The 14899-nt window shown below is 47.6% G+C and overlaps 1 protein-coding gene across 3 annotated transcripts in view; it reads left to right on the top strand.

Moving 5' to 3' along the window:
* Positions 1–14899, top strand: part of tspan4a (tetraspanin 4a) — a 61219-nt gene that overhangs the window by 21327 nt on the left and 24993 nt on the right. For all 3 annotated transcript variants that reach the window (XM_072694710.1, XM_072694709.1, XM_072694711.1), the window contains one exon: positions 11850–12041. In XM_072694710.1, coding sequence (XP_072550811.1) covers positions 11850–12041 — 192 coding nt within the window. The remainder of the gene's footprint in view (positions 1–11849; positions 12042–14899) is intronic.

Here is a 14899-nt window from a genome sequence, read left to right as displayed (position 1 = left end):
GCAGGGTTGGGCTGCTAACCCCACAGAACTCCACTGTCTCAAGTGCCACAGTTTATGTTGCTCTTTTTACAGCTCAATAATTACAGTTTACTAATTACAGTTAAACTGTGCGACCATCAATCAATTTCTAATCACATATTAATTCATGATTAAATTAATAACTCAAATGAACTCATATATTTATTTCAGCCTTTTTTTGTTTTACTTTTGATCAGCGTGGAAATCCAGTGCCTCAAATTATTAGACTTTTAATTTGAAGTTTGAGTTAATTACTATTCAATCAGTTGAAACAGCGTCTCAGTCTGGTTCAGCACACACAACCACAATCATGGGGAAGACTGCTGACCTGACTGTTGTCCAGAAGACAATCCTTGACACTCTCTGCAAGAAGGGTAAGCCACAGAAGGCTGGATGGTCTGTATCAAAGCATATTAATAATAACAATATAACAACATATAATAACAAAGTTGTCTGGAAGAGGAAAGTATGGTAGAAAAGGGTGCATGAGCAACAGGGATGACCACAGCCAGGATGGTGAAGATAAGTAAATTCAGGAATAGTCCTGATATCAAGCCCCTCCTGAACCAGAGACAGTGTCGGAAGAGTCTGACCTGGGCTGAGGAGAAGAACTGGACCGTTGCTCAGTGCTCAAAATGTCTCTTTTCCGATTAAAGTAAATTTTGCTTTCTCAGAGGACGAGTGGAGAGGCACAGAATCCAAGCTGTCAAGTGTGAAGGTTCTGCAGTCTGTGATGGTTTGGGGTGCCATGTCCTCTGCTGGTGTTGGTCCATTGTGTTTTATTAAGCTCAAAGTCAGCACCAGGCCACAGAGCGAACACTATTACCAAATGGTTTGCTGACTATTGATTGGCCAACCAACCTGGACCGAAACCCCACAGAGAATCTATGGGGTACTGTCAAGAGGAAAATAAGAAACATGCGACCAAGCAATTCAGACAAACTGAAGACCACAATCACAGCAAACTGGGCTTCAGCAGTGCCACGAGCTGATTGGCTGCACTGATGCAGTAATTGGTGGTAAAGGAGCCGCAACCAAGCGGTGAGTGTTTGATTGATCTTACTGGTCAGTAGTTAGTTGTTCCTGTATTGTACATCCTTTTCAGTTTGATCTAAAAACGTGTTTTCCACTCGACTGCATTCAGAACCTTTAATAAGACAATAATAAGAACCTTTAATAAGACAGTATTTGTGTAAGAAGTTTAATTGTGTTTTTTGGTTTATTCAGGTTCAGTCTAGTTGGGATCCTCAGTTCTAGTCTTGAGCTGTTTGGGTAAATTACTCATTGACTTTCCTATCAGGCATTTAGAGCTCTGCTCCGGTGGTTGTGCGAGTGTGTGGACCAGTGAGATGGGTATAGCTGTAGTGACACATTTGGAATGCTGGAGCTGTAATTATGATTAATACTGAATCATTAATAATGGAGGTTGAACAGCTGGATGTTTGAATGTGTGGATTGTGATGTAAATGAAAGAAGATGTGACAAGTAAAAAAACATAAAAGAATCATTAAAACACATCATGTAATAATTCCAATCAAATCTGAATAATTAAGTGTTCGGAGCTCAGTTGGCTGAGAGGAGAGGAGAGGAGAGGAGAGGAGGAGCTGCAGCAGATCTGGTTTCTGCAGGCTCCTGGGCGAACGGCAAGGTCGGCCATATGGCTTCATCACGTGTTCTTCATTGAAGCGTCATGATCCAGGTGGCTGGATGTGGAGCGGTGGTCTGCAGCAGATTGACCGTGTCTCGAGCAAGAAGAAGATCTGTGGTCTGCTGTCATATTCAGCTCATCTACTTTGATCCTACCTGAAGAACGTCTGAATCCACTGTGAGCTCAGAAGACTTTCAGAGCAGCTGAAATATTCAACACAGGACTCGTTTCTCCACTGCCCCCCAAATCCCTCCACCCCTAATCTCTCTCCCTCTCTCCTTCCTCACTCCTCTTCCTCCTCTCACTGTCTCCCTCCATGTTTCTCCTTCACTCCATCCTCACTCTCCATTTCCTCTCTGTATAAAGCGTATAAAGCCCCCCCTCTCCTGCAGTAGGCAGTGGTCTAGCTCCACTGGTCTAATCCCCGTCCCTTCAGCCACCAAACCCCCCCCCCCCGCTTCGGCATATTCCTATGAGCTGCAGGACCATGAGCAGAATTAGCTGTTTACCCAGGCAGAGTTTTCACCAGTCTGAAGCCGAGAGAGAGAGAGAGAGAGAGAGAGAGAGAGAGAGAGAAAATGGCAAAATATGGAATCTGTTGAGCAGTCAGGATTAACGATGGGAGGCAGGGTCTGTCAGGTGACTCAGTGTACCTTCATTCTTACACACACACACACACACACACACCTGCAAATCACAGCTGGAAGTGCTCAGAGTCAGAACTAATTTCCTTTAGAGTTTCATTAAAGAGACGTGGAGATTCAATTTACTGCGTCAGGAGAAAGTTCTCCAGGGCATCTTACCATTTTTACGGTGAATCTAAAGACAAGACCCTCCTTCCCTACCCTATTTCAGTCCTAATATCAATAAACCCAAGAATTTTAGGCTCAGTGAGTCATTATCTCTCTCTGTTAATTCAGCTCAGTTCAGGGGACGTCTCCATGCTCCGCAAACAAATCTGCTATTACATAGCAAAGTTGGTCAGAATGGGCAAGCTTTACAGCTCTTTCCAATCCAGTGAATTTAGGAGTTTAGATTCCACACATAACATTTTAGTTCGATGCGCTGTGTTGTGTTTCGGCTTAAACTAGTAATCATATTTGTTCTGAATCACTATCTAGAACCCCTCTATAACACAGTGTTAAACATGCATGGAGAACAATGCTAACTGCAAATTCTGTTATGCAAGCTAACAGATGCTTGCCCTGGCTAGCACTGGGGATCCAACATTTTGACCACTGTTCTCCTCGAGAATGAACCTGCGTCCCTCAATAACAGGAAACTGCTGTAATAATAAACTAATATCTGTGTAAGTAATATTAATAATATATTAGATAAAAGGACCAAGTTACCCCAACTTCTGACAGTGCGTGTCCCTCAGCTGTCTCTGCTGTTTGTGCTGGAGTCTGAGCCGAGCTAAGAGGCTGGAGAGTGCCGGTCTGCCCTGAAGGAGATATTTTATCACTCTCATTGGATCCAATTCAGCTGTGTGTCATTGGAAGTGACTGGGCATGACTTTCCCTGCCCACTGCAGGAGAAGCTCAGCTCTAGCGAAGACATTAACTCTCATAGCAGCTGACAAACCACCACCATGGACCCCCAGAACCCTGACCCAACAGCTCATCGTCAGCAAACAGCAGCTGCTCAGGTACCTGTTAAGAAACACCAAGCTATGTTCAAATGATCTGGGCGGTCATATCCAATAGGTCTTATTGTGTTTGTGTGTGTGTGTGTGTGTGTGTGATTGTTAGGATATGCATGTAAATGTGAGGATCTTTCTCTACATCTCAGTGAAGCTCCTCAAAGCTGCAGTTTGATTTCCCTTTGTTTACAATGGAGGTATATAGCAGCAAGTGGGCGGTGTGTGTGTGTGTGTATAGCAGTATGGTAGTGTGTCTGGTGTCTGAGTGCTGCCCTGAAAGAACATTAGAACTCTGTTAATAGAAACCAAACAGAGGCAGAACCGTAACAAGCCCACAGCAGAGAACTATCTGCACCTTGTGGCTCACATTGCTCTCCAGTGGAGCTTCATCACAGATGGCTTTGGTAATCACTTTGCTGCCTTCGGTGGTTAATGAAATCCCCAAAGAGACAAATGTAAGAGATGCAAAGACTTCCATCGGCTCACAGACAGAACCTGACATGAAAGGTTCTGTTTGCTGCTATTTCCAAAGATCATCCATTTATCCATGGACCTCAAAAAGGCCTCAGACACACACACTGCTTTCACTCTCTGTAAGATCTCAGAGCTGGTGCTCAACAGATGTTTCTTGTAATGGCACTAGAGAACCTCCAGCTCAGAAAGCTGTCCGGATGTCTGTGTGGAGTTTCAGACGAGAGAACGTGTTTTTATAGTTCTGTGTTATGGGTTACTGCCCGACCTTCTCCTGAAGAGCAGCATCAGTTCTCCACACAGCCCAGACCAGGAGTCCGAGTGGGAGATGAAGATGAAGGAGCACATGAGCAGAGATGATGAAGATGTCCCTGGTCTTCCTCGTGGAAAAAGCCCTGTGGCAGATTATCATAAATGAACATGTGGTTAACATCAAAGCCTTCAAACACACAACACTGGAGGGGTGTGTGTGTGTGTGTGTGTGTGTGTGTGTGTGTGTGTGGATAGAGCAGTGTTGTCACCCTAAGGTAAATAACTGTACAGAGAGAACCGGTTCTATATTCCAGTGTGTACGATCTAGATAATCTTTTTAGTCCACGGCTTTAAGAACAGCAGGAGACACAGTAGAGTACAGAGACTGCTGCACAACACACACACACACACACACACACACACACACTCATAGTTGGCTCAGACACAGTGTGGGAGAGAGAGAGAGAGAGAGAGAATCCTTTATTCCTCTCTGAGTCACATGATCTGCAGAGTTTGAGAAGATTGGATCTGTGACGTTCTCGTCTTTCCCCCCGACTGAGGAACGACTCACAGAACCTGTCAGAAGTGTTTCTAAGCTGGAGCAGTATCTCTCTCTCTCTCTCTCTCTGTCTCTCTCTCTCTCTCACACACACACACACACACACACACACACACACACAGTAGTCCGGCACTGAGTGCTGCAGAAAGCTTCAGCAGTTCTTCTCAACGTCTGCTCTGATTAATGGTGAGAGGAGCTGGAAGAGGAACCGAGTTAACACTGCTTAGAACCGCTTTGGTTCTTCTCTTTCTGCAGAATTCTTAATGGCCAGTGGGGATGTGGGTGGGTGTATGTGGGTGTGTGTGGGGGTGTGGATGGGTGTGTGGATGGGTGTATGTGAGTGTGTGTGTGGGTGTGATCAGGAATGTTTTTATTATTGGCTGTAAAAGTTGCATTCTAAATGGTGCATATATTCTGTCTCTCTCTCTCTCTGTCTCTCTCTCTCTGTCTCTCGCTCTCTCTTTGTCTCTCTCTCTGTCTCTCTCCCTCTCTCTGTCTCTCGCTCTCTCTGTCTCTCTCTCTCTGTCTCTCTCTTGCTCTGTCTCTCTGTCTCTATCTCTCTTTTTCTGTCTCTGTCTCTCGCTCTCTCTCTGTCTCTCTCTCTTTGTCTCTCTCTCTTTCTGTCTCTCTCTGTCTCTCGCTCTCTCTTTGTCTCTCTCTCTGTCTCTCTCCCTCTCTCTCTCTCTCTCTCTGAGGGCTGGTTGGTGTGTGTGAAAGTGTTCCTCTGTGTGTGTCTGTCTCTCTCTGTCTCTCTCTCTGTCTCTCGCTCTCTCTCTTTGTCTCTCTCTCTCTTTCTCTGTCTCTCTCTCTCTGTCTCTCTCTCTCTATGCCTCTCTCTCTCTCTCTGAGGGCTGGTTGGTGTGTGTGAGAGTGTTCCTGTTTGAGTGAGTTTTCTCGGACTCTCTCTTTTCTCTGCTGGTTGTTGGTTTATGAAGCAGTTTCATTATTATTGGTGAAGGTGTGTGGCTGTAGTTGGGGGTATTTAGTGTTTCGCTGGTCGCCATGGCGGCGGCGGCAGGAATGACTCAGTATGAGCAGCTCACTCGGAGGCACGCGATTAAACTCGCACCTGAGCTGAGGTGCTCTGTGGAGGACTGTGTGCTGGCTGTGGGAGAGGTGGTGGAGTAGAGCAGTGTGCTGGCTGTGGGAGAAGTGGTGGAGTGCAGCAGTGTGCTGGCTGTGGGAGAAGTGGTGGAGTAGAGCAGTGTGCTGGCTGTGGGAGAAGTGGTGGAGTGCAGCAGTGTGCTGGCTGTGGGAGAGGTGGTGGAGTGCAGCAGTGTGCTGGCTGTGGGAGAGGTGGTGGAGTGCAGCAGTGTGCTGGCTGTGGGAGAGGTGGTGGAGTGCAGCAGTGTGCTGGCTGTGGGAGAGGTGGTGGAGTGCAGCAGTGTGCTGGCTGTGGGAGAGGTGGTGGAGTGCAGCAGTGTGCTGGCTGTGGGAGAGGTGGTGGAGTAGAGCAGTGTGCTGGCTGTGGGAGAGGTGGTGGAGTGCAGCAGTGTGCTGGCTGTGGGAGAGGTGGTGGAGTGCAGCAGTGTGCTGGCTGTGGGAGAGGTGGAGGAGTGCAGCAGTGTGCTGGCTGTGGGAGAGGTGGTGGAGTGCAGCAGTGTGCTGGCTGTGGGAGAGGTGGTGGAGTGCAGCAGTGTGCTGGCTGTGGGAGAGGTGGTGGAGTGCAGCAGTGTGCTGGCTGTTGGAGAGGTGGTGGAGTGCAGCAGTGTGCTGGCTGTGGGAGAGGTGGTGGAGAGGTGGTGGAGTGCAGCAGTGTGCTGGCTGTGGGAGAAGTGGTGGAGTGCAGCAGTGTGCTGGCTGTGGGAGAGGTGGTGGAGAGGTGGTGGAGTGCAGCAGTGTGCTGGCTGTGGGAGAGGTGGTGGAGTGCAGCAGTGTGCTGGCTGTGGGAGAGGTGGTGGAGTGCAGCAGTGTGCTGGCTGTGGGAGAGGTGGTGGAGTGCAGCAGTGTGCTGGCTGTGGGAGAGGTGGTGGAGAGGTGGTGGAGTGCAGCAGTGTGCTGGCTGTGGGAGAGGTGGTGGAGTGCAGCAGTGTGCTGGCTGTGGGACAGGTGGTGGAGTGCAGCAGTGTGCTGGCTGTGGGAGAGGTGGTGGAGTGCAGCAGTGTGCTGGCTGTGGGAGAGGTGGAGGAGTGCAGCAGTGTGCTGGCTGTGGGAGAGGTGGTGGAGTGCAGCAGTGTGCTGGCTGTGGGAGAGGTGGAGGAGTGCAGCAGTGTGCTGGCTGTGGGAGAGGTGGTGGAGTGCAGCAGTGTGCTGGCTGTGGGAGAGGTGGTGGAGTGCAGCAGTGTGCTGGCTGTGGGAGAGGTGGTGGAGTGCAGCAGTGTGCTGGCTGTGGGAGAGGTGGAGGAGTGCAGCAGTGTGCTGGCTGTGGGAGAGCTGGTGGAGTGCAGCAGTGTGCTGGCCGCTGCCAGGATGAATAAGGCGGTGGTGATCTTTCTGGACAGTGTTGAGAAAGCGAACACTGTAGGTTAGACCGGCGTGGTGATTCAGGGAGCTCTGACGCCGGTCATGCCCCTCGATCATCCCGCTAAGAAGGTCATTTTATCTAACGTCCCGCCCTTCATTACTGACGAGGTGTTGATCACAGAACTGTCCTGTTTTGGTCAGGTCATGTCCCCTGTGGAAATGATCCATTTCGGTGGTAAAACTCAGCGCGCGCGCCATGTTATCTGCTATAGACGGCAAGTGTACATGGTGCTGAAGAACGGAGCTGCGGAGCTCAACGTCAACTTCAAGTTCAGAATCGACGGCTTTGACTACATGGTTTATGCTACCACTGATTGCATGAAGTGTTTTGGGTGTGGACAGGAGGGCCATTTAAGGCGTTTGTGCCCTTTTGAGGTGGGTGAAGGTATGTCGAGAGCTACGAGCTCTTCAGCTACTGTGGGTGGAGGACACCTGGCTGGTATAGGTGCAGGAGTGGTGCCTGAACCTGCTGTGGCTGGGGGGTCTAGAGGGGACGCTGAGTCTGGTGGTGCTCAACCTAGGGCTGATGCCACAGAGGGGGCTGCTGAGTTAGTAAGTCAGGTGCAGGTGCAGTAGCTGGGCCTGTTGGCAGAGTTAGTAATGTTAGTCCGATGAGTTCTGGCTCGAAACCCGACCCTACTGACACTGTGGCTGCTGCTGGTCAGGGTGAGGAGGGTGCTGCGGCTGGTTTGGTGGAGGGAGAGGGTATGGACACTGAAGCCATAGCTGAAGAAACACTTTTTAGAGTGCCAGGAAAAAGGAAATTGAAGCGGGCTAGAACTGGACAAAGGTCTGGGAGGACACAGAGAGCTCCCATGGGTGAGAAACATAAAGCAGCTCTAGGTGAAGACTCTGGCACTTTGGAGGACTCTGACAGCAATAAGTCAGCCGAACTCCTGTGATGCCTACACCTTTGGGAAGATCAGACTATTCCTCAGCAAGACAAAAAATGTGAAGGGTGTGACGGTGGACGATTACTTTCCCGACCGAAAGTTGTTTATACAGTCAGTCCGTGCATTAATGAGGAGCGAAGGTGAGGAGCAGTTCACTCTGCAGGAGGTTTACAGGCTGAAAAAACTCTTACTAAAGTTGGAGGTTAACGATGATGATGGCTTTGAGACATCTTAGCTTTGTGTTTCTCACCCTGTTGTGTCTCGTGCCGTGCCTTTACTATCTATTCCTCATGAGTCACATAAGAGTGGGCTCTTTAAACCTAAATGGGGCTCGAGATCAGAAAAAAAGAGCAATGATTTATGATTTAATGAAAAGAAAGGGTCTTGACATCTTGTTTCTTCAGGAAACACACAGTGATTCTGCCAGTGAGGCTAACTGGAGGACAGAATGGGACGGGGAGGTTGTTTTTGGCCATTTGGGCTCAGCTACTGGGGGGGTGGCTATTATGTTTGCCAAAAACTTTCTTCCAATGTCCTTTGAGGTGGAGCAGGTGGTGCAGGGAAGGTGCTTGGTGGTTTGTGCCAAATATGAGAGTTTTAAAATAGTTTTGTTTAATGTTTATGCTCCTACTGTAGGCCTCGACAGGGTTCTTTTCTTTAATAGTGTTAATACAGCTCTGCAGAACCTTTGTTCTGAGGACTTTCTGTTCTTAGGAGGGGATTTTAACTGCACTGAGGATGATTCTCTGGACAGGAACCATACAGAACCTCATGCTGCTTCTCAGCGTGTTCTACGGGAATCTTTGAGGACCAACAGTTTGTGTGATGTGTGGAGGGTTCTAAATCAGACCCGTAGGCAGTATACCTGGGCTAGGGTGAGGGACGGCTTTGTGTCTCTGGCCAGACTGGACCGGTTTTATTGTTTTAAACATCACCTCAATGTTTTTAAAAGCTGTGACATCACTCCTGTTGGTTTTTTAGATCATAGCTTGGTTCTGTGTTCTGTTTTTATTGCGAACATTAAACCCAAGAGTGCCTACTGGCATTTTAACGTTTCTCTGTTGTCTGACTCACGTTTCCGAAGCGTGTTTATGGCTTATTGGAATAATTTTAATCTGCAAAAACATTGTTTCCGCAATTTACGTGAATGGTGGGATTGTGGGAAGGTACACATAAGACAGCTCTGTCAACAATACACTTTCAATGTTTCGAGGTACATCACCCAGTCAGTGAGATCACTTGAGGCTGAAATTATTGACCTACAACGTCAGCTGGAGTCAACTGGAGATCAGAGTCGAGCTGCGGTCTTGGGGTCAAAAACATCCGCCCTTAAGGACCTGTTGGGTGTCAGGGCGCAGGGGGCTTTGGTCCGATCGCGTTTTCAAACTCTAACGCAGATGGATGTCCAATCTCAGTTTTTCTTTGGCCTGGAGAGGAAAAATGTCCAGAGCCGTTTCATTCATGCCCTGCGCTCTGAGGATGGACGGGAGCTGACAGAGCCGGCTGAGATCCGGAAACGGGCCGTACGGTTTTATATGGAACTGTACAAAAGTGAGTACAGGCATGCTCCTGGGCTGGCGGATGGCTTCTATGCTGGGATGCCAGCTCTCTGAGCTCTCTAGAAGCTCTAATGTGGCTCTTGAAAGACCGCTAGGGCTTAATGAGCTTTATACGGCACTACAGGGCATGAAAGGTGGGACAACCCCTGGTATAGACGGCCTACCTGTAGAATTTTATAAGGCTTTCTGGACTGAGCTTGGTGCGGATCTGTCAGCGGTCCTTAATGAGAGCCTGATGGAGGGCTGTTTACCCTTGAGCTGCAGACGGGCAGTTATCACCTTGTTGCCTAAGAAAGGTAACTTACAGAAGAACTGGAGGCCGGTGAGTCTCCTGTGCACAGATCTTAAGGTGTTTTTGAAGAGCCTAGCTAATAGGTTGAGGGATGTGATGGGGCAGGTCATATACCATGACCAGACCTACTGTGTGCCTGGCAGATCCATCAGGGACAGTATTCTCCTGGTGCGTGATGTTTTGGACATTGCTAGGATTCGTGGGCTTGACTTTGGTCTTATCTCCATAGACCAAGAAAAGGCCTTTGACAGAGTTAAGCACCAGTATTTGTGGCAGACCTTAGACGTGCTGGGTTTTGGTCCGAATTTTCTTAACATGGTTAAAGTGCTGTATCAAGATGTTGAAAGTGTATTGAAGGTTAATCAGTCAGATGTTGACCATTTGGTAGCCACTATTCAGGACTTTGGGTGTTTATCTGCAGCTAAAATAAACTGGGAAAAGAGTGAAGCCTTGGCAGTGGGGCCGTGGTCCGAGGGCTTACTGCAACTATCAGCTAACATGGCCTGGAAAAGAGGGGGGCTGAAATACTTGGGTGTGTTTTTGGGGGACGACTTATTCCAGCAAAAGAACTGGGATGGTTTCCTGGAGACAATGACAGGACGTTTAAAGAAATGGAAATGGATCCATGGACAGCTTTCTTTTAAAGGAGTGCTGGTTGTCATGATTTCGCCTCTTTGTTTGGGCAGTGGTCTGTTCGGCAGACCAAGATCATACTGGACTTATGGAGTAGCAGGTTGTCGCTGGAGGACAAGTCCCTTTTGCAGGCGTATGGCAATGGAGGTTTGATACCAAATAGAAAAGACCTTTTTCCGAAGACTGGTCTCACACCCGATCTGGACGGGGTGTCAGGTCCTTTATTGACTTCTGATTGGCACAACTTGGACCTCCACACTGTGTCAGGCCAGGCTTTGTATAAATGCTGTGTGAAGGTTTTAAATAAGTCAGTGCTCAATGGAAGGCCGGACACTGTGTGGAGGAGCAAGTTTGGGCTGGGTTTGGACAAACGTCCAGTGTGGAGGGTGCTGTATAAGCCCCCTCTGACAAAAAGGACTGGGGATCTCCAGTGGCGAATTCTACGTGGTGTGTTGGCTGTTAATGCTTTTGTCTCAATTATCAATCCTGAGGTCAGTAGTGCATGTGTCTTCTGTGGGCTCAGAGAGACGGTTTTCCATTGCTTTTTAGAGTGTCAGAGACTTAAACCCCTTTTTGATACACTTCGTTCCATCTTTCAGAGAGGTGGGGTCAATTTTACCCCTGAGATTTTTATATTTGGGGCTGGATACTGCAAGAAGGAGCGGGTTAAGTGGCAGTTGCTGAATTTTTTGGTTGGCCAGGCAAAACTGGCTGTGTATAATTCTAGAAGGAACAGAATGGAGGACAGATCTGGTCAGGAGGTCTTGCCTTTGTTCCTGGCTCTGGTGGAGTCCAGGATCCGTCTTGATTTTGGTTTCCATAAGCTCATGACAACCATAGAGGTTTTTGAAGTGGAATGGTGCCTCAATGGTATTTTGTGTAGTGTGGAGGAAGGAGAGCTGGCCTTAGCCAGCCCTTGGAGCTGAGTGTGCGAAAGGGTTTTATGCCTTATTTTTGTGTTAAGCGTCCTGCAGTGTTGTACTGCATGGTGATATGTTTCAGTTCTTAATGCTCAAATAAAGTTGTTTTTAAAAATCTAAAATCTCTCTCTCTCTCTCTCTCTGCCTCTCTTTCTGCCTCTCTCTCTTTCTGCCTCTGTCTCTCTGCCTCTTTCTCTCTCTGCCTCTCTCTCTCTTTCTGCCTCTCTTTCTGCCTCTCTCTCTCTGCCTCTCTTTCTGCCTCTCTCTCTTTCTGCCTCTGTCTCTCTGCCTCTTTCTCTCTCTGCCTCTCTCTCTCTTTCTGCCTCTCTTTCTGCCTCTCTCTCTCTCTGCCTCTCTCTCTTTCTGTCTCCCTTTCTGCCTCTCTCTCTCTCTCTCTCTCTCTCTTTCTGCCTCTCTCTATCTCTGTCTCTCTCTCTGTCTCTCTCTCTCTCTCTCTCTCTCTCTCTCTCCCCCCCCCTTGTCTCTCTTTCTTTCTCAGCTGGGGGGATGTGGAATTCTGGGAGTAGGGGTGTGGCTGTCAGTCACCCAGGGCAACTTCGCAACTCTCTCATCCTCTTTACCATCGTTATCTGCGGCCAATCTGCTCATCGCCATGGGAACCATCATCATGGTGATTGGTTGTCTGGGCTGTGTGGGAGCGGTCAAAGAAAGTCGCCCCCTGCTGCTGAGTGTGAGTATAAACCTGTGGGCTGTAATTTCAGAGTCATCAGTGTGGGTCCTCCTCACAGAGCATCAGTTTAGTCAGGTCTCTGTTTCTGTGCTGTGATCAGAGCTTTGCCCTCACCTGCCCTCACCAACTCTTACACACCTCACACCTCTACCTTCCCAACTGTAGACCACCACATGACCACAACTTACCCCATAGTGGGCACAGGCAGAGCCGCATTAACAGACGCTCTTTTTGACATCATCAAAAACAGCAGCTGTCATTTATATTTTACTGACCAATAGAAAGCCCCAAAATGACCATCACATTAACATACATTAAAAATGCAGTTTTTCCTTCTCCTGTGAAGTTACCATTGTGGAGATACAACCAGCATATCTCAGTATTCAGGCTTAATATTAATAACCTCCTATTGAGAGAGTGCGAGTCTGAAACACAGAGGAGCTGCGTTTAGAAGTCTGAACAGAACTACATCATGCAGTAGTCGAGCAAAAACGTCAACAGAGACACTTCTCTTGACACCACAGCACGACAGGCACGACGAGTTCTGGAGCTGAGTTTGACAAAGCTTTATGTTCCTCTTCATGGCACACAATAGTCTTAAGCCCCCCGGAGACGTCTGGAGAATCCCTCCCAGAGCAAATCCTTAAACCTCATGAACCTCCCGTCTGCTGGCCAAGCAGCTCCGAGCTGGAGCCACTAAACAGTTACAAACAAACATCAGTGTGAACAGGTCTGAGACCAGCCAGAACACTCTCTACCTGCAGACAGGTCAAGTGTAAAAAAAACAGAAATTAACTGAATTAATTCGGATGTGCAGGAGATCACTTCCACATGTATAAAACACCCTGTTGTCAGGAGCTGGGAGCTGGACTGAGGTGAATGATGAACAGGTCTTTTCAGTGAAGGCTGCAGATCCTTCAGTTACAGTCGGTTCTGGAGAGCTGATGGAAGTCACAGGCGTTAGTGAGGGAGAGCTGACTGATCCTGTTCTGTGATAAATACTGTTTTTAAATTCTGCTTAAATGTGGAGCCTACATTACTCCACCCTCCTCCTCCATCTGTGAACGTAGTTGATTTCAGTGCTGCTCTGCAGTGAATCTGAACCGATAAAAAAAACATGATCTTTCAACACAGATGATGAAAAATTCATAACCAGCAGCTATCTGGTGAACATAGGGCTCAGAGCTACGAGAAACTGTAATATTCAGTAACATCCATAACGCCAGACTTCAGTATCACCACGGGTCTCCTGAACTCATCCCTGCTGTGGTCCTCCATGCGGGCGGAAAGATGGTAGGTCCCTCTCCCATCTGTCATCCTGTGATGTAGTAGTCAGTGGGGTGCGTTCGGGGTTACGTGTCATTTCTGAGCCCTGACCATTCTCCTCCAAAAGCCTGGAGGTGTGAAGAAAGAGAGCACTGAAGAAGACCTGCTAATTTTCTCCTGCTCTGATCTAACAGCTACACCAAAAACACAACCCAAGATACTTTGCATACTTCGATGCAGAAGTCAGAGCAGCCCTTCATTTTTTTAATTTCCAAAAAGTGAAACTGAAACACAAGCGAATCGTTTTTAGTGTCCAAAAAACTGTAAAAATATATTAAATAAATAAATGCATAAAAATGAAAACTACTACTAATAATAGCCAAATAGGCTTCTTTTATCTAACAGTGATTTCGAAATATTAAACTATGAGAAATATTGTGAAATAAAAAAAAGCAGAATTTAATGATAATCCTTATATAAAGCTTTAATTCTTAAAGCCATTAAAGAGAAATCGATTACCATGTGTTTGGGATTGGGTATGAGTTCATTATGCGCTTTAAGGATAAGTCGTTGATGAAAAACTTTCTCATTAAGGCCAACAAGATCAATGACTCCTTTCTGCTAACGTCCCCAATTAGAGCAAAGAAGCCAAGCCTGGTCCTGCTCGTTGTGCCCTGAGCGCCGGAGTTTCTAACAAACTGAATAACATTTCCAGCAAGCGGCTCTGATTATGTAGCTAAAGCGTAGGCAGCAGCAGGGCTGCTCCAATTACTGCCCCCAGGTGGCGGCCTTCAGATAACGGGGAGAGCGAGGATGGGTCATTAGCATTAGCTCTGACATTTACACCCTGCTTTCAGTCTGGGAAGCAACAGGTCAGCAGGTCAATTTGCGCCGACTTCCCCGAAGACTGGCTTAATGAGGGACTCGGCTGTCATGTAGATTTCAAAGCCTGGTCAGCCGTGAGTCAGAGCTCCTGAAGTGAAGGCAGATTTGTAATTGCTGTCAGGAATTAGGTGTGATGATGATGACGTTAGTCTGTCCACTCCGACTGATGTTTCGCCCAGTGTTTGAACTTTTTAAATGAAATATTGATTTATGCCGACGCCCACGCTGCATGATTTCATTTTTCAACATGGCAGAGCTGAGCCACTGATCAGAGACTGTGCTAGCTGTTAGCACAGTGACTGATAAACACAGTGCTGTGAAGGAGGTCCCCTGTCTAATTTTCCACATTTCTGTATTTTTGACAACCTTCTGACAGTGCGTTTTATCAGCCAACCTCATCAGACCAGAGCTCCAGATCCAGACCAGTTTAGACCAGTCTTACAGATTTTACACTTTACTGGTCATTCTGTGTGAAAATCTGAGGTACTACTAAGACGTCCCATCTGGGTCTATGTTCACAAACAACTGGACAAGAAAAAGACCTTGAATCTGTTTCTGAGGCCATGATCATTATAAATAATAAATAACTTTTGTTGGTATTTGCTGATGCTGTGCAAAACTCCCTTCACTTTTTTATTCCCCAAGGGCTTCTGTGGAGGTTAGAAAAACAAGAGTTTCCAACACTAGAGTCCAAAACATGAGTTCAG

The sequence above is a fragment of the Salminus brasiliensis genome, chromosome 13 (genome assembly GCF_030463535.1).
Source record: "Salminus brasiliensis chromosome 13, fSalBra1.hap2, whole genome shotgun sequence".
Classification (NCBI taxonomy): Eukaryota; Metazoa; Chordata; class Actinopteri; order Characiformes; family Bryconidae; genus Salminus; species Salminus brasiliensis.
Note: the sequence above shows the minus strand (reverse complement) of the source record. Positions and strands in the feature narration are given on the sequence as shown.